This window comes from Trachemys scripta, chromosome 1, assembly GCF_013100865.1.
Source record: "Trachemys scripta elegans isolate TJP31775 chromosome 1, CAS_Tse_1.0, whole genome shotgun sequence".
Classification (NCBI taxonomy): Eukaryota; Metazoa; Chordata; order Testudines; family Emydidae; genus Trachemys; species Trachemys scripta.
This window is the reverse complement of record NC_048298.1, coordinates 203,286,218-203,307,078: the sequence shown is the minus strand read 5'-3', so window position 1 is coordinate 203,307,078 and position 20,861 is coordinate 203,286,218. Positions and strand designations below refer to the sequence as shown.

The 20,861-nt window shown below is 38.0% G+C and overlaps 1 protein-coding gene across 1 annotated transcript in view; it reads left to right on the top strand.

The window, feature by feature from the left end:
• IL1RAPL1 (interleukin 1 receptor accessory protein like 1) overlaps nucleotides 1–20,861 on the top strand; it is a 1,127,404-nt gene that overhangs the window by 1,084,657 nt on the left and 21,886 nt on the right. Inside the window, exons 7-9 of the mRNA XM_034754902.1 lie at nucleotides 1,240–1,372; nucleotides 3,552–3,697; nucleotides 20,016–20,159. Of these exons, the coding sequence (XP_034610793.1) occupies nucleotides 1,240–1,372; nucleotides 3,552–3,697; nucleotides 20,016–20,159 (423 nt within the window). The remainder of the gene's footprint in view (nucleotides 1–1,239; nucleotides 1,373–3,551; nucleotides 3,698–20,015; nucleotides 20,160–20,861) is intronic.

Sequence of the window (20,861 nt, the reverse complement as noted above, 5' to 3'; positions counted from 1 at the left end):
CCAACTCACATTGAGTAATACCTTACTCTGCAAGTAGGCCCATTGATTTCATCTCTATTTGCAACTGTTACAGACATTGTGGTTAGTCTGCTGGTCTTTAGAGACTGAAGACTAAAAATTGAAAACGTAGATTGAAGATAAGTTTGGTGATCTTGATTTAGGGACAGTCCCAGAGAATCAGCAATAATACTCTCCTCATGCAAGAAAGAACAGGCCCTTACTCCTGAAACCACCACATAATTCTAGATAAATAGTCACTACCAGGGAAAAGAGCCCACAATCGTTCAGAAGAGTTGATACAGGCTAAGACCAAGGTGAATGGGGACAATGAACAGTGTACCTTTGTGAAGTATGTCTAACTCTAGCTAGCGTTATCAATTAGTCACGGTCACATGAACAGTATATGTCAAGTATCACTTTTTCTGTGTGCAAAATTAAAACAAACTGAATTAATGCAATGTTAAGGTTGCACAATCAAATCAAACCAAGTCAGAAACTGTACACATTAAGGTTCCTGCAGTAACATTCAATTAATAACATTGCACATGTCATTTTTCTTGTGTGAATTTCTGTTCATATTTTAAAATATGGCTCACAAAATATGGAATAAGTATACACATATATTATTCATTACACTTGACATTCACAACTCAGTGAAGTGACTTGGGTCGGGAATGTGAGTCATACCTTTGGCTTCCACATAATGATTGCCTACTGACAGTTCTCTGCAGGGCTAACGTAACAGGCAAGAAGCACCTCTGCTTTTAATGGCTGTATCTTGGCAGTAGAAATAGCAATGAGGCCATGGGGATCTGTTATAGTAACTGCTATAAACTTAAGCAAATATGGATTTGATTGAAAAAATATATTTTTTTCATAACCTCTACCTATTTTGAATAGACAAACATGGAAGTAGCCCAGATGTTTAGTCTATTTTTGTGTTAGGCAAATCAGCACACTAGCAAGTTGTTACGGACTTGATCCTGCATTCTTTGTAAACCCAAACTCTCGGTGAACGAATGCAAGATTGGGCCCTATTTCTATATAATTTGCTTCTTCTTTTTATTTCCAGAGAATGTGTTAAACATTGGTTGGAAATTAAGCTACAACTGACTATATGTTATATCAAGCTGCAAAAATCATTGATTTAAAGTTCAAAGGTTTCTAGCAGCTGATCCAAAAATTAAATATTTTTTTCAAATTTTGAAATAACATATTCTCTTTAATTCTCTGTGACAGGCAATTCTGCGAACCTAACCTGCCGAGCTTTCTTTGGATACAGTGGAGACGTGAGTCCTTTAATTTACTGGATGAAAGGAGAGAAGTTTATTGAAGATTTGGATGAAAATCGGGTCTGGGAAAGCGATATTAGGTAAAAAGCAACATTTTTGTTCTCTCGATCAAAATTAATACTGTATTTGTGTTTATAGTGAATAGTACTGTGTAAAAGGAAGGAATAGATTTTATTACTAACATGAGTATGAAAAAGCTATGGGCCTGATCTCTTCTGTTATACCTGTTTCATGTCAGTGTAACTCCATTGACTTCAGTGGTATTATACCAGCGTGAATCTGTGGAGTAGATTACATTTGGAAAGGGGGAACAGAGAAAGTGGAGGCACTGGCAGGATTCTCATCTCAGTTTTAGCACCATAAAATCAGAATAAATGACACAGGAATGCAGTGATGTAACAGATTATAATCCATACATTGGCTTCATCAAGTAACAGAAAACATTGCAGTATTGAACACTGAAAGGTTACTGAGAAGATGTCAAGGGAAATAAATATGTCAAGAAACAGGGCTCACAAATAAATACATTTTTAAAGCCATGGAGCATAAAATGTTGTGAGTGTCAAAAGCTGGCCTTTGTTTCTAAATATTATTGTTCCTGTTATATGTGAAAGGAATTACATTCGATTATTATAGAAGAACTAGACCTCAAGAACATTGCTTGTCTCCCAGTGCCCATAGTTTTCTTTCATATGGTCTACTTCTACCTGCTGAATACTTATGTACTGTGCAGCTGGGGAGGAATATCATATTCTGGCGTTGCTTCTAAAAGTGCTGCCTCAATCTGACATTATCTATTCATTAGGAATGCTCTGGTTGACATACCCTAAAAAATCATGTACAACAGCTGATGTACAATATGATTCTAAAGTATCTACATGGGTCTGAAAAGAACCTTTTTCCACACAGTATATAAACCAGTACTCTGTGTGTGAATGCATAATTGTGTGTGTGTGTGTGTTTAAAATATAGATAGTTACTAGTATAAAATGACAGCAAAGACTTCTTAATGAATTACATATGCAGTTTAGATTATATGTACGTTATCCACAATGAATACTTACGACAGACTAAAGTTAGCATATTTAAATTTAATTTCTTACTAAATGGTTTGCTACTCCATTGCCTTGTTAATCTGGTCTGACTCTCAAATTCATCTTGAATATCTTCAGACAAACTAAAGTAACAGAAGAAACTGTGTATCAAAACCAATAATGCCATGTAAACATTCAAGGTTATTTGAGTCATGTTCCACCTCCCCCAAGTGATGGAAAGGTGGAGGCAGGAATATCTCACTTGAGTGTACTCTAATTTTATTCCACAGAGTTCAAGTCCAATACACCAGATTACAAAGAATTGTGCTATGCTGTATTTCTTATTTAAAGCTCTCCTACAGCCTGTCATCCAGAGACTTAGGGCTTTAAAAAATTTCAAGAAGTAATAACCCTCTTCACAACTGGCTTGGTTCTGTGTTTGTTCAGGGAGACCCTGAAGAGTGTTTTCCATTTTCTTTAGGCATGTGAATAGTGTGGGTGATGAGAGTTTGAAGCAATTTCCTGTTTGCTTGGTTGTTTTTTTAAAACCAATGCTGGGACTAGTGAGGGGCAGTGGGTAGAAAGGGAATACAGGTGGTATCCAAAGAGGTTTTTACTCAGGAGGTGCTTGCTTTTAACATCCACTTGAAATGGTATTAGGCGAGGGAACATTAACTGTTCCAGCTTTCACTGCTGGTTTATAACTACTTAATAAAATAAAGATGAAGTAATGATTTTTCTTACTATAAAAATGGCCATGCTGCTTCCTATAGAAATGTCAAAGCATCTCAGAAAATTGCCTTTGGACAAAAACAAAGCTTGGACCATACAGATAGTAGCATCCTCGAGCTGGAATTAACTATTTGGAACCTCTCCAGACCTACGCCATATCCCATAATTTCAAGAGATCATATCCTACTTTTAAGCAGCATGTGAACTTCTCATCAAGGTCTCCTTCCCAGCCCTCAATATATTATCAGTGTGTGCATCATGCTGCTTAAGGAAGACAATTAACTGCAGCTCTCATTAACATCTACAAAGCCAAACCTCCTCATTAGGCATGAGGAAGAAAAGAGCATAATATAATCTAATTAAGATTGGCTTCAAATTTGGCTATGGTTTGATGCAGAGTGCTGCGAATTGTGAGTAACATTATATCATGATTATCTAATGCTCTGACATGGTACAATCAGGCTCTTATGTCTGAATTATTTCATTTTTGTAGAGTTATTAAGGAACATCTTGGAGAACAGGAAGTTTCCATCTCATTAATTCTCGACTCGGTGGAAGAAGGGGACCTAGGAAATTACTCATGTTATGTTGAAAATGGAAATGGACGCAGACATGCCAGCATTCTTCTACATAAGAGAGGTAAATATATGACTTTTTAACATAGCTACTATACATTGTAATGATGTTGCATTTGTAAACTTTTCTTCAGAGACTTCCCTTAGCTTTATCAGCCTAAGATATTGAAACGCAAAGGCTGATTGTTTGCTTCCCTGCATCTGTGAAGGTCTATGAAATAAACCAGGGAAGCACACTGTTAACTATGGTTGTCACCACAAGAAATATAATAAAATAACACTTTTTAATAATGACTGTATACAACATACATTTAACAGCTCACGGGTGTGGAAACTGATAAAAGTTTAGTAGGGCAGGAAATGGGTAATATAACTTCAATCATTTTCTGTAAAAAAAAAAATATATATATATAAGCCCAAAAGTTATAATTAATAGATTCCTGTTGAAAAATGTACATAAAAATCCCACTAGGAAAGTTACTGCCTTTTCTGAGTCACCCCATTTTGCAGAGATTTTAGTTCTAATGTATTTAATCCAAAGGTCTCTGAGAGGGAGTATTGAGAGACAAACTTCTAAAGGTCTCCCTGTTTTCACTGTCCACTGGTATCAGGTGCTTTGAGCCTAACTAATGGCCACAGTAGTCTCCCACTGAGATCATTAGGATGAGACAGAAAGCACCTTGCTAAACAAGACTCTCAATCCACTTGCACACTTTATCTCCTAGAATGGATTCCACTTTGACCCGTGCTATGCCTGATGCTCTCCATACTCCAACAAAATCCCATTGGCTTGAATAAGAAATGAAAGATCAGGACCAATGTCAATTTTTTTATTGTGCTTATTTTTAACCCCTTTATTAAAGGGCCAGTTTCTTACTGTGTTTCTCAGGTGTCTGTTTACATTAAGGCAGCAGTCACTTCTTTAGTTTTGGTAAATTTGGATAAATCCAAAATGGGACCACAAGGGAAACTATCATAAATAATAATACCTTAAGTTTCTTTCCCACCCACTCCAAAATAATAGTACAATAATGCTTTATGGTTATTCTACTGAACTAAGGTATAGCACTTATCTCATAAGAGGTAAGAATATAGAAATAATCAAATGATCTGTTTGGCTTGGCATTTATACAATTAGTGCTTAGCCATTTATTCTTGCAAATATTGAGTTGGGAAATTAGTCTAAACCAGCTAGTCCGTCTTTGAAGTTTATTAATAGACCAGCAGGTAGGCAGGGGTCTATTCAGAGGTATTTGAACCCATGTCATGAGATCAATTCAGTAAACACAATAAAATCCCATAAGGTTATCATTTAATAGGAAAATTAATATGTGGATCTTTTAGGATAAATAATTTCAAAGTTTTGGTGAGTTTAAAAACAATAGTTGATTGATATTTAATAGATCTTTTTATTATCATCTCCCCTTCTGTTACTTTTCCATATCAGCAATAGCAGTAAGACTATGACACTACATAGAACCTACCCATGTAGGAGCTTTGCCGCTGCCAGCCTTTTAATCTGGCAATATGCATGGCCTAAACTTTGCAAATTCACTCTGTTCCTCCTGTTTCCCTTCATGGAGCTGTCAGTATAACAAACACACCATAGCATGTAGCCTCGTGATGACATGTATATGAAGAAATATTCAGAAAATTAAATCATCATCACAATGAGCAAAAAGTTAGAAATAGCATACTTTTAAAAAAATAACTGTGAATCTGAAATATTCATTTGAAAAGTGACCCCAGTGGGTCTGTAAAATGCAAAAGGTACTATCATGAGCATTCTACATACATTGCACTTTGACAACTGTTTCAGTAAAATGAGAAATTAACTGTGACAGATAAAAATTCTAACTAGTCTCTCAGGTCTCCTAGCTTTGCACAGCTTGCTTAGTTTTCTGTAAATCACCATGGCAACATTCTGTTTTAGGTTCCTTGTTTAGACCCACATTTAGTCTCTGCTAGGAATGTGTATTTATTAATTTCTGATTATTTGGTGCAATCGGTAACTAGCAATAAATTAGGGAAATTTGCTTCCCAACATTAAAAGACATCTAGAGCTGTACTACAAGTTTAAGTTTTAATTGCTGACTTTTTTTGTTTTGCAACTTGCTTTTTAAACAAGTAAAAATGCTGCATCTGGAATGCTTATTAGATACATAAACAATGGATTAAAACTTCATAAACTCTATACACAATGCAATATCACTGTTCAAAAAGAAAGTAAAAATGAAAAGCCTTGTTGTTAAACAAAGACCTTTTCCAGTTGTATCAACTCAAAGTAATCATTGATTTAAAACACCTACCCCTCTGGTGTAACTAACTATAAATGTTTTCTGTAATATATTATCATTAGGGATGTTTAATTCTAAACAACTTTCACTCAGTGAAGGCTGATCTCATGAGGTTAAGATCACTAAGTGCTCTGAGATTTTGAAAATGGTAAAATTACTCTGCAAATAGGGTGCAATACAGCCAGAGTCCATTTAGATAGATCACGGTAAGAATAACTGAGCTCAGGGATGGGATCTCAAAACTCTCTCTCTCTGCCATTCACTGTGTGCCCTTGATCAAGTTACTTAACCTCTGTGTGTCAGTTTTCCTATTTGCAAAATGTGATAATATTACTTACCTACATCACAAAGATACTTGAAAGTATTTGTTCAGTGTTTTTAAAATATAAAGTGCTATACTACATATGAGTCAAGTATTATTACTCATAATATCAGCATCATCTATGGACCACAAAGTGCTCTACAAACATCAGTCAAGTGTGAAGCATGAGAGTCCCTGTGAAGATGGTAGTGTACCCGTTTAACATGGGAAAACTGAGTTACAGAGAGATTAAAGCCCAGATTTTTCAAGCTATTTAAGAGTTGCACTCAGCATTACGATGCTTAAGGTGATTTGGGGGCCTAAATCTCATTTTCAGAAGGAATTTAGGCACTTTGGAATTAAGGATCAGTTAGACATTATAATGCTGAGTGCAGCAGTCTCTCAATACCTTGAAAAATCTGGGCCTAAATGTCTTGCTCAAGTTAACAAAGAGAATCAGTAGAGGAAAGGATGGGAGGAGAACCATAGGAGACATGGTTTCCTCTGCTTTCTGCTAGACATAATCTCTTTACTTCACCATTGTTCAGATCAAGTTATTTTCCTTTTATCCAAGACAAAAGAATTATGCTTCTTGGATACTGCTTCTTGATTTTGTTAAGTTATCAGTGGTGGCTATCATTTATCATCTGTAAATCTGGTACATCCTCAACTAGATTTTGGAACCCTCCAGAAATGGATTTTGATAGACAACCAAGCACAAGCTAATTAATGGTAGACCGTTTTATAATATATAATGTGTGAATCATGTACTGCAGTATTATATTTCTGTGGGGTTTAAATTCAAGGAAACAGGCCCACAGTTTACCAATATAATAAGTAATACACCGCTACCTTGATATAACGCGACCCGATATTACACAAATTCGGATATAATGTGGTAAAGCAGTGCTCCGGAGGCGGGGAGGGACAGGGCTGCGCACTCTGGTGGATCAAAGCAAGTTCGATATAACGTGGTTTCACCTATTACGCGGTAAGATTTTTTGGCTCCCGATGACAGCGTTATATCGAGGTAGAGGGGTATAATGTAAGACGAGAGACAGAGAATATCTTTGAATAATGGTATCTCCTGAAAAGTGAGACTCTCTTTTGTCATAGAGCAAATCTTCCACAGTGATGTTTAATTACATGGTAACTTGGAATTACAAGATAGCCTTTAATTGCACATTAACTTGTGGAAAAACTTTGGCTGTGCATTTTAGCAGACAAAACACCATAGAGAAAGTGATCAAATGTTTCACCATGTCATACATTTTTATTTTATAAGATTAAGAAGCAAAATATATAAACTAACGTAACATTTTCTGTGGTCCATCTACCAGTGGGGCAGACACAGGGCTCTGCTATTTTCCCCTTTATTATAGCAAATCATAGCCAATGTCTTTTTTGCAGCTTGTATGCATATCTTCTTGGCCCACTGTCCCCACTGCATTCTTGCGTCTTGCTCCACAGTAGCAGTCACACCAGTATGCTTTGTTTGTTTACTTACCTGTCATAACTAGTCTGCTGGTCAAATAAAAGATTTTCCCATTGGAAAATGTAGTTTTGTTAAAATCCGAATTTTCAGAAGGAAAAGATCAATTTTTGACTGACTTTTCCAATGGGAAAATTTGAAGAAGAGAAAAAGTAGTTGTTGCTCTGTATAATATATTCTGCTGACCTCTGTAGTATCAGTACCACCCGCCTTCATAATGATGAAGCTTGAGAAGGGCCAGCTAATATCTAAAGGCTGGAGAAAGGATCTCATGTTTTCTACACATTGTACTCCTAGTTCATTCATCCATCCACAGAGCATTGTTCTCTTGCTGGGAAAATACAGATGGTAAAGGACTCTAGCTAGATCAACAGAATGACAACAGAAAGATCAGCTTTCTTGTACTGAACTTCAAAAGTAAATTCAGGAGTCATATTGTACATGAAGTTCATTTCTTCAGCCCTGAAGGGAATATCTCACTTGCACATGACATCCACTGAGACAGCCATGCATCAAGTCTACCAGCTCTCAGTCATGCAATCCTGCTGTCCTAATATCTCCAGATCAGCCTTAGCCTGGATGGCAGTAAATTAGGTGGATAAGGTATGTAATGCTTTTCCAACATAGGTCAGAAAAATCAATTCACATATCATCTGGCCTTCAATGTCAAATAACACAGATCAACGTTACATAAAGCTCCCAGGTAAAATACAGGCAGTCTTATCTTAGCCAGAAGAGTAATGTTGCATAACCCTTAAGCAGGCATATTTCAAATAAGATATTCCCGGTTAAAAAGGATCAGTTGTTTGTTCAAACTCTGGACGTTATACTGATGTTGATAAGAGAAAAAAAATGGAGACCAGTGGACCTGAGAGATAATTTAGCATCGACCAATCTCAATCTCAATCAGTTTTATCTCCAGATCCTACTAGCTCGCTGAAATCTATATCCATCAGAATCATTTTCAGTTCACTGCCGTGCCCTTTCAACTAGCTTCACTCCCAAGAACATTCACCTAAGTGCTGGTCACTATGAGTGCAGCAGTGTGGGAGGGAGTTTCATTAATTCTTTATGTAGGCTGGCTCCTCTGAGCTCCTTCACTGTAGAACACAAAGAAAGTCATTGGAATGTCATCACAGATATTTCAGTGGTTGTCTTTGGTGGTGAAAACAAAACAAGAGCTCATTAAGATCAACCCATATGATCAGGCATCTCAGAACCAGATGATATTTACATATAATGAGAAAATATGTACCTCCAAGGAGAAAATCTGGAGGTCAGAGACATGAATTCAAATATTTTAGTCATTTTCTCCTTTCCCAGGAGCCATTGCTCCACTCTGATTCTACTCAGCTCAGTCAATCTTAGTTGTGCCAATGGGTTATTTGCAAAAGTAAGGTATTTGCAGAAGTTGCTCAAAATTAAACGGGCTCCATGAGGAAGTCAGAAGGAAAACAGAAGCTTAATGTGGGCACATCCTTGCATTTCCTCCAGGCTAATGAATGAGACCTCTCATGGACGTATCTCTGAGTATTGCATCCATAGGGAGCTAGCCACTAATGACAGGATTAAAGTCATTGGAAGCTGTAGATGCTCAGCCCCTCTGAAAATCAAACCATAAGAGAAATGGAGGCTCTTTTGGACCACACTATGGAGAAGATAGAAAAGGTCCTGGAGAAGATAAAAATTCTCTCTTCCTCCTCGAGAATAAGAGAGTATTTGTCCTTATTTTGTATTCTCTTCAAACCACTGCACACTGTTGGGTAGAGATTTTAATTCCTTCAAGGTTTGTGCTTGCGAGCTTCACTCAGCAAATGGGTAAATTACCTGCCTTTTTAAAATTCCTCTGATATTTTCACCAGCACCAGATGCTCCATCAGACTTGCCCTACAGCACTTTTCTCACTAATGCTTTTCACCTTTATTAGGATACAGCTCTTCCAGACATCTGTCTCATCCATTGCCCAAGGAGGAAATCCTTCATTCCCTTTGATATTAGAAACGCCCTTAAGATTTATCTTCCCTTCAAAACTCAGAGGCAATTTTCATCCTGCACAAAGGCCGCAAACTGGGATCACAAGGTTCCAGGCCAGGATCACCCTAAGTAGACCAAAAACAGTATTTCAAAATCACATAAGTGAGGGTTTCTCAAAAATCAGGAGTCATTTGTTTAGATGCCTTTTGGCCAGAGTGATGTAGAAGCTTTGGTGGAGTAGCTGTGTGAGGCAACCACCTGGGAGTCATTGCACATCACCACAAAACACAGCTGAAGTAGTATGATGGCTTTGGCACACAGTGTTTTCAGTCACTGAGATCTCAGGCCAGTCCTGCTGCGATAGACTGTTCCCAAACTCCCTTCCATGCCCTCAAAACATTTTTTTTTTTTTTTTTTTTTTGGAATTTTAGGTGGTAACCCAAACGTACTGAAATGTTTAGTGATCCTCATCCCCACTGAAGTGGAGAATCTGGTCAAAATTAATCTAGAGTCCATATTAGCCCAGATCGTGAGATATTTGGGCAGACCCCATACCGATCGCCTTTCAGGTAAAATTAACAAAATGAATGTGCTTCCCGGGATACTGTATATCCTGAGAATCTCCCAGTTACTATTCTTCCATTTTATTTTAGAAAAATTAGTGAATTTTTTTAAATATTTTTCGGGGGCAGGGGAGGAGATGAGGAGGCCTAGACTGGCTTTGTGTAAATTGCAATTCCCAATCACATCTGGAGGCTTCTATTTCCCCAACTGGCAGGCAGCCTTATGGCTCCAGAACACAACAAAGCTGATCCCTCCCTGGCTGCTGGTGGAACAAGAGTTGTTACATCCCTTCCCATTGGCAGGAATACTGGATACAGCATATTGCCATTTTCATCATAAAATGTCACCTACAGAATTATCTATAAAACATGGGTCCCTTTGGCTAGGACAATTAAATTCCATCCCTTCTCTCTCTTGGATGCTCTACTTTGGGGCAACCCCCATTGTTGACAATTAACAAGAAGCCATTAATGTGGAGAGGGTGGATAGATAAAAGGATAATTTGGATTTGTCAATTGATCTTAGAGGATCAGTTTCTGCCATTCAAGCACTCCAACAACAATATTACCATATGACATATGCCAGAGGCCTCATGCATATCCTTGGAATTTTTATATATCATAGACAGCAATCTCCTAACTCAAAAAGTGTTGCATTCAACATGGGGGATTCTGTACTAGATCTTGTTGTGACAGATAAAGAGGAACTGATCACCGAATGAAAAATAAATGGTAGTTTAGGTAGCAGGGATCATGACTTGATCACATTTATAATGTACAAATACAATAAAGTCCAGACCACTGATATTTTATACACACTTGCTGCTTTAAAAGGGCCAATTTCACAAAGCTAAAAACAATTCTGAGCCAGCTCAGCTGGGAGGAAGAATTTAATCATAAAATATAAATAATAATTGGGATTTGTTTAAGAACATTTTACTAGATGCCCACAATCCCACAATTGAGAAAGAAGGCCATAGTGGTTAAAAAACTGGCCTGGTTTAGAGGGGAAGTGAAGGCAGCTATAAAAAAATAAAAGTAATATATAACAAATGGAAGAAAGAGGAAGTTGACAGTAATGAATATTAATCATAATAGTAGAATTGTAAAAAATTGATAAGGGAAGCAAAGGGACTGGTCAGCAGAGGCAAGGACAAATAGAGCTACTATAAGAAGGGTGCAAAACTGGTTGGAAAACCATTCCCAGGGAGTAGTTATCAGTGGTTTATAGTCATGCTGGAAGGACATAACGAGTGGGGTCCCGTAGGGATCAGTTCTGGGTCTAGTTCTGTTCAATATCTTCATCAGTGATTTAGATCAGTGGTTCCCAAACTTGTTCCACCACTTGTGCAGGGAAAGCACTGCTTCCAGCAGCTTCCATTGGCCTGGAGCAGTGAACCGTGGCCACTGGGAGCTGCATTCGGCCGAATCTGCGGACGCGGCAGGTAAACAAACCAGCCCGGCCTGCCAGGGGCTTTCCCTGCACAAGAGGCGGATCAAGTTTGGGAACCACTGATTTAGATAATGGCATGGAGAGTACACTTATAATCTTTGTTGATGATACCATGGTGGTAGGGGTTACAAGTGCTTTGGAGGATAGGATTAAAATTCAAAATGATCTGGGCAAACTGGAGAAACGGTCTGAAGTAAATAGGATGAAATTCAGTAAGGACAAATGCAAAGTACTCCACTTAGGAAGGAACAATCAGTTGCACACATACAAAATGGGAAATGACTGCCTAGGAAGGAGTACTGTGGAAAGGGATCTGGGGGTCATAGTGGACCACAAACAAACTATGAGTCAACAGTGTAAGGCTGTTGCAAAAAAAGTGAACATCATTCTGGGATGTATTAGCAGGAGTGTTGTAAGCAAGACACAAGAAGTAATTCTTCTGCTCTACTCTACGCTGATTAGGCCTCAACTGGAGTATTGTGTCCAATTCTGGGTGCCACATTTCAGGTAGGATGTGCACAAATTGGAGAGAGTCCAGGGAAGAGTGACAAAAATGATTAAAGGTCTAGAAAACATGACCTATGAGGGAAGATTGAAAAAAATGAGTTTGTTTAGTCTGGAAAAGAAAAGAATGAGGGGAGACATAATAATAGTTTTCAGGTACATAAAAGTTTGTTATAAGGAAGAGGAAGAAAAATTGTTTTTCTTAATCTCTGAGACTAGGACAAGAAGCAATGGGCTTAAACTGCAGCAAGGGAGGTTTAGGTTGGACATTAGCATAAGCGCCAACTCCATGGGTGCTCCGGGGCTGGAGCACCCACAGGGAAAAATTAGTGGGTGCTCTGCATCCACTGGAAGACAAGCTCCCCTCCCCACCTCACCTCACCTCCTCCTCCATCTCTGCCTCCTCCCTTTAGTGCGCGGGGGCCGGGACTTTGGGGAAGGGGTTGGAATGGAGGCGGGACAGGGGCAAGAGGGGGTGGGGCAGGGTGGAATCAGGGTGGTGCCTGGGACAGAGGGGGGTCGAGCACTCACTGTTGCGAGCAGAAGTCAGCGCCTATGGACGTTAGGAACAACTTCCTAACTGTCAAGGTGGTTAAGCACTAGAATAAATTACCTAGGGAGGTTGTGGAATCTCCATCATTAGAGATTTTTAAGAGCAGGTTAGACAAACACCTGTCAGGAATGGTCTAGATAATACTTAGTCCTGCCATGAGTGCAGAGGACTGGACTAGATGAGCTCTTAAGGTCCCTTCCAGTCCTATGATTCTATGAGTACAAACTATCTGATCCAACTGCATAGCATTACTTGCAGCTTAAGCATCCCTTGAAAGACATATTTGGTCTCGATGCACTGGGAGCACCAAAGGCTGCAGGATTGTTGTTGATGTAAACAAAGTTTCATAGGTTCACCCAACCAGCTATATAGCCTGTTATGACTTCCTGAACCAAAAGACCCTGCCTAATTTAGATTGCCTGGAACAAAGCTTTGTATATGTCTTTGAACTCTAGCCAATGGGGAAGTGCCTTGCAAAACATTAAAAACTCTACTATCGATCTACTATTAAGGTTGATCGAGCAGAAAATAATTTCATTCACACTGGTCCCCACACAGGTTACAGTGCATGGGCCCTGCCAAAATAGACTGCTGCTGGAATTGTGAGTCTCCCAGAGCAAAGCTGGCTCATATGTTTTGGGACTGTCCCAAGATACAATCCTTTTGGCTAGAAGTAGGCAAGAGATTAATATGATAATGGATAAGTCCTTAAAAATTACTTCCCAGAACTGTGTTTTGGGATATATCCCATCATCTTGGAAGCTCTCCAACTCACTGAAAGCTTGGTTCTCTAGAGCAGTGCTTATAACCAAATGACTCTTATTGCTTAGATGAAACAGCAGACTGCCATCGAGGATAGAAACTTGGCTCATTGACTTGGCTGATCTGGCAGCTACAGAGCATGTAACGTTTCAGAGAAAAGTGACCTCAGACAAATTTGAAAAGATTTGATCTAACTTTTTAAAAACCTGTGATTAGTTCCTGGCAGATAGAAACAGATGTCATTCTCCTTTCCCCTCCCTGTTGCTTTTCTTCCTTTTCTTTCCCTTCCTTCCCTTTTTTTCTGTTCTTCACTTATTTCACAGGGAAAAAATAATAAAATATACATTAAAAAAATTATTTCCCAGGTCTATGCTTACAGTTTGTATTTGGAGGTACTGTTTGTCAGTAAACATCTTCTGTGCTGGCAACAGACTGACTACAGAAGAACAGATGTCTTACCTTTTAATTCTTTTCTATTGTCTGGCTACACTAGTGCAAATATCCATGTATGAGAACATACATTATGTAGGTCAGGATCAGTGGTTACTGATAGTTACTGACTACAGTGTTCCCTAGTAAAATAGTTAAAGCCTCTGCAGGGCTTATATTGTTTCTTCCCAGGAAGGGCTTTTTTGTATTCCTTCAGTTCCTCGGTTGCCTGTAATCCATTAGTGTTTTTTTATATATAAAATAATTTTCATTAGTTAGGTTAGGGTGTTTAACTGCTCTGTTTTCAGCCATGGAAATCATCAACAATAAACTACTGAAGGCATGCTCAAAAACTCCAAATAGGGCATTGGCTGTAACTTCCCTTACTAGAGTAGAAAGACTGTCTCATTGTGCAGTCAGACCACACACATACATACATACATACATACATACATACATACACACACACACACACACACACACACACAACAGGTAAGAAATATTGTTTGGTCTTATGCAGAGCAATATTCAGTGGAATTCTTCAAGCCATCAGTGTTTCAACTAAGTAACTGTACTAGGGTGGTTTGCCTTATATGGTATAGAAGATCACCCCTGTTCATTATAGGTCTAGCAGTATATAGGGATGATAACGCATGTTGAGGAAGCATAGGCAAGCTTAACTCAGGACCTGTCTTCTATGGGTTTGTGTCTGACCTCAAAACATTCTATTTACTTTGATTATTTTAATTTTGGTTGCCATATTTATAATGGTACTAAAATTCCATTTTCCAGAAAAATTCCAGTATTCTATGAGTTTAGTTCCTCAGCTTTCATAGCAGATCTGTTGACAAAGTTTTAATGGTAGCATCACTGTCATGACACTATAATGCTGTTTTATGAGTTAAGGAGCTTAAGTAAGCCAAATTGCTCATCTCAAGAACATTTTCAGTCATTAGGACTTGATTATGGCCTATATTCCACAGACTGATGGTGATGATTGACTATTCAGACTTCAGTGAGACAAGAAGAAGCAACTCCTTTTGTAACCTTCGCAAACAAACTACAGGTCTAATAGTTCCCTCTGCCGTAATATCCGAAATTCTGTAAGACTTCCAAGATTTCAAATGGGAGCTCATCATATGAGATATGTTACTAACAGGTTTTTACACTAGAATGTCTGTTAATTGTTCCTAACGACTTCAACAATTAGGCAAAAATGTAAGTTCCCAATAGAAACAAAACTCCATTATAATAAAACTCTGAACCACTATGTTTGTTAATGTATTAAACTTGTATATCTGATATTATACAAGACAATCTGTTTATATGCTAGCAAAAGCTTTTTCCAGGTTTCACTCTGAAAGAGCAACAGAATGGGAATTATCATCAGCTATTTTCTTAAATAAGAAATGATTGTAGAAAAAAAAATGTTCTAGTAGTCATCTAAGAACTCTGCATGTTCTTTGTTTGTCGGACCAATTCTAAGAATTCCTAGCGTGATTCATAGTTACTTTAGATATAGTTTATATACAGCCAAAAGTGTACATTTGATCTTCTCTCTGATTTCCCCGCTCCCCCGGAAAAAAAAGTTTTCTGCCACTATTATACACAATCTCAGATCTAATCAGTATATATTTTGAGACCAAATATATAACCCAAGACATTCTATAACCTTGTTTCATAAATCAGTAAGGCTATTGGCCTTTTCATTCCCAAGAAAACTGCAGTACGGCACCTCTATGGAAAACCTTAGCGATAGTACTAAACTTGCTCCCAGATCCCTGGTCTCGGTCAGGGCAGTGCTATGTAAGAATTCTCAACCCATACTTTCAGAGGTATAGGTTGACCTATACAAGCTGTGGGACTTGATTGTCCAAGATAAGCAGAATCATGTAAGAATATAGAAAAGACAGAAATAGGTACCTTATGCCCCAATGCTGCAGAGAATTATATACATGCTTAATCTGAGAGAGTCTGAGTAGTCCCACTGCTTTTGATGAGATTATTCACAGTCCTTAAAGTTAAGAAATCTGTGTAAGTCATTTCAAGATTGAGGCCTGACATAGTAGTATAGTTACACAGCTATAAAATCCCATATCCACTGTAAAGGTGTTGGCAGTCCCTCTGTGTCCCCTTTTGGCCTGGTGTGGTGCTGCAGGTGTGCCCCACCTCAATGTTTCACAGTAATAACTTTGCCTGAGGAAAGGAGAAGCCAACACACGTTAACAAAATGACCCCATTTTAATAAGGCTTCAGGACAGAAGCAATTACAATAAACAGTTTGTTAGGTCCTCTCCTCGGGATCCAGGTTCAGAGCTCCCAAAATTAATGTCCACAACACCAGGTCTCCCAATCTGATTAGGCTGGTCTCCTGGAGCTTGAGAGAAACCACCACCCACTTCAGCCTGCCTGGCTTTTACTTCCCTTTCCCTTATTTAGTTTCCTCTTTCTGTTTCATATAGCCTGGGCCTAGCTCAGGGTAGGGCCAGGCCTCCTTGATTACCCCAGGCTTTCCCAGCTGTAGGTCCAACCTGTCCCTTAAACAGGAAGTACACTCCTTCACATCCACTTATAATTATCCAGAATATCCAAAGCATAATTTGTATTTAGTAACTCAATTGTTTACAGAGTAACAACTAGTCTCCAAAGGAAGCCAAATTAGTCTAAGGTATGAAGCTCAGGGGATATCTTTTATTATTATTATTATTATTTACTTCTCTGTACAAATGCGGTAAATAAATAAATAACCTGTGTGCCACTGCTGAGGAGGTTTATCAAAAATTAAAGCCAGGTGCAGATCAAAGATACATCCCAGAAGTGCACCTGATAATTACAGTAGGATTAGTGTAAAATGAGTGCATTTATTACCACCCCTATCATTCTGTATGTTTAGAGAGGGCATGTGCTTTATTTTAATTAGCAGTTTCTTTCACTGGATTGCTTGGCCAAACCATCCTGATAAACAGAAAAAATGTAGCCATTGGTCAAAATGCTTGTAGCAAATCTCATTTTAAATGGAAGCAATTTATTCAGAAACCAATCTACTACTGCAGCAGTAATCAATGTGTTTTCCCTTAGAGTAGACCCGTTCTTGTTCTGCTGAAGGACTATTGTTAATTGCCTGTAACTAAATAATTGCTGTGCTCTTGAATGTAACTCTTTGCCACTTGTTCATTTGTTGCGTTTAACAGAATGCCAGTTCCCCTAAGGTTCTGCCTGGTAATTTTCCTTTACAATTTTCACCATTCAGTCTCAGTCCCTTAAACAGGGCAAGGTTTGTAATTTTAACATCATCATACAAAGGCTAAACAGATTTTAAAAGGTTTGCACTTTTTGTTTCTCCCTCTGATGTGGAATTGTGCTGAAACTGAACCTTTTTAAAATGCTGCCACTCCAAGCAACTTGAACTTGAGCAGCAAAAGCACATCACACTTCAAAGACAGTGTAACACTTGCTGTAGCAACCATGCCTAAAGTTTAATACAAAAGATAGAATAAAGCAATGGAGTGTGAAGACAAGTACGTCTTGCAACCTTTGCTTACAGTCTAGTGTTAATGGTCACTACATAACAATATCCAGCTATTATACAACACTTTTCATCAGTCAATCCCAAAGCGCTTTAAGGAAGTCAGTATCATTATCCCCACTTTACAGATGGGGAAACCAAGGCACAGGAAAGCTTTGTACGGACCCAGGGGGTAAATCGGGCTGGTACTCAGATGGCTAGCCTGTGCCACTACCACAATGGCCACACTGCAATTTTTAACACTTACTTGAGGAACCAACCTAGTCCCAGTCTGTTTACCTGGACTGGGAGGTATGCTTCCAGGTGCAGTGTAGACAGACCCTCAGGATCAGTGAATGCTCTTATGAATGTTGCTGTGTTGCTCTGTCAATGGTTATGAGGCAATGCTATATGAATTCAGATTGATTTTATTAAAAGGAAATAACTATACATGCTATACTTGCTCTAGAGATGTTTATAATTCCAATAGTGGAAAATGTACTTTAAAACAGACTCTGTATTGACCAAAGTACTACTTTTTATATAGCATATTAGTTTGCACATTGATGGTGGAAAGACAACTACATACCGTGTTTTCTATTTAATCGCTCTATTGTTAATTTGGGGAATATTTTGTTTTTGAATAGTAAAGTTTTTCTTGCCTTTAATGCATCGTAACATCAGGCATATAAGTTGTATATTTTGCACCTAGCAACATAGCATATTAATTCCCCATATTCTGGTTACCACTGAACAGCTGCATCACTTGTGGTGCAAAATGATAAACAGGCTGCTGTAAGCCAGTGTAGTGTAATTTCCATCTCCATTTATTTTCAAATATATTGTATTACTAGCCTATGCAAACTATTTTTTTTTTTAAGTAAGCCTCCTCCCTACAGACCAGAAAAGTACTGAAAGTATGAAATAACAAGCACTGGTCTTAAAAATGTTAACACAAAGGAGTTTCTACCACAGTTTAGACACTAATTATATGGAATGTAAATACTTTTATTTCATTGTTTTACACTTTTAGTGTCCTCTGGGGAGCAATGAAACCTTTTTAACAGTTGTGTGTATCAGAATAATAAAAAGTGTCCATTTATTGGTAAAACATAGTAAAATTAAATTGAACTTTTCTCTAATCTTTTATTTTGTCAATTAAATTGTATAATAATGTATTATTACATATGCATAACCAAAAAGATTTACCTGGATAACTAGAAAGTTTACATTACTTAATCCAAGTACATGCTGCCCAAATGGAGGCAAATGTTACGAAGACAGGATGTTGTTTATAGGGCACAGTGCCCCTTAGTAATGCATTATATAAAGTTTTCCTTTTGGAACTCTGTATTCTCTTCCAGTTATCAGCTAAAATGTGTCCATTCAATTTCTAAATCCTGTCCCAGTTCTTCTTCAAAACTGGAGGTTAGAAATATTTAAAATTAATGGGTTTTCCTGGGATACACCAAGTTACTGCTCCTCTCTAATTTTAATATAACAAACAAACCAACCCTTTGGAGCTTTGCACTATTTTTTTTTCTTTTTTCTTTTTGCATTCTGATTTCTTATTTGAAAAGTAGTGAGAATAATAACAAAAAATGGACTCAAAAGAGTTACTTCTGCTTTCTTGAGTATTCATCTATTGGAAGTAGGAACAACAGACAATGATGACTATAGGTTATTGTTACTATCTGATAAATGACATCACCAAGGAGATAGCTGTTGTCAGACAGATATGGCTGCATTTGATTGGATTCTCCATCCTGAGGGATTCAACTGCATGACAATGATCTCCATCTATCATGTGAATCTCCAGTGGTCCAATGTAACAAAGGAAGAGCGGTCATGCTCTGAATCTGAATGTCTGAACTGACAAATTGTGATGATTTGCAACATCTAAACAAAAGACCTTCCTGTTTGGGGGAAACGGGGGGGAGGGGGGGGAAGGAATTACAGATTAACAGGAAACTGTGTCAAAGATATTAACACAAAACTGAGGAATGGGATTTTGGGGTTCCCAGGATGATTTGTCTTCATATCCCACAAGCATTTTTATTTATATTTTGAAAAAGTAAAATGGTTCTCTTTAATCTAATGCAATTGACAGAAACCCATCATGAAACATAGCTGTGTGTTCTGATCTTTAGTGTGAGGTGGGAGGAAGAGGGTTGTGTCTGCCTTCAGCTCCACAAAAGGAGAGCAGTTATATGTGCTTAAAATATGAATGGTGTGACATCATATATCTATTGCAAACAAAACAGTGATATACAGCTATATATTAAACCCAGCACAGAACACTGAGTAAAAATAGTTGACTGACTTTTCACATAACCTATTTAAAATGTGGTATGAGGGTATTTACATATATATAAAGGAAAAACTGCATTATCTGTATATTTCTCAAAGTGTCCCATCAATAATCTGGAAAATTAAGTGCAAAAATCCTGCATTTGTATTCTACTGTTATCTTCAAACTGCAAAATATCTCCAGTGTTAACCTTTCTCCAGTGCTGAATGTGGTTATTACATTTTATAATTCTTTGCAGAGCTGATGTATACAGTTGAGCTTGCTGGTGGGCTTGGTGCTATTCTGCTGCTGCTTGTTTGTTTAGTGACTATCTACAAGTGTTACAAGATTGAGATTATGCTCTTCTACAGGAATCATTTTGGAGCTGAAGAACTAGATGGAGGTAAGGCAGCTTCTCAGCATATTTCCTACTTTCTAAATTTGCCTGGCTCTTTTTTCAAGTGATTAATTTTCATTGTGGAGCAAGAAGTGTTAACAATGCGGCAACCATCAGTGGCGTTTCTCTCACTGCATTAGGCACTGCATTGAAAATGCATCCCTAGACAGCAGATTAGAAGCAATGATTGTTTGACTGTTGCATTTGCTGCTCTGCAGATCTCCGGGAGACACCTATATCTTTTAGATTTTTACTCCCAACACCAAATGTAAATTAAAAACATTCAATCAATATTGAAAGCCAACTTCACTTCCCCATAAGCAAGTGTCTCCTCTAATTATATTCCCCCAAAATGTTAAGAGGTTGAAATGAATCTGAATTTGCTCCTTGTTTAAGCTGATCCATTTTGATAAACTCAAGAGCATAGACTGGTGGGTAAATTCCAAAACACACAGTACAGTTTATTACTTAACTGTTTAGAGAGTGGCTCATGTTGATTAGACTAGTTGTTCTGCAGATGTGGTGATTCAAAGACACCTAGTTTAAACAATAGTAATTGGCATTATTTGCACTGACCTATATCTGAATTATACACTAATTGGGGGAGGAATAGCTCAGTGGTTTGAGTATTGGCTTGCTAAACCCAGCATTGTGAGTTCAATCCTTGAGGGGACCACTTAGGGATCTGGGGCAAAAAACAGTACTTGG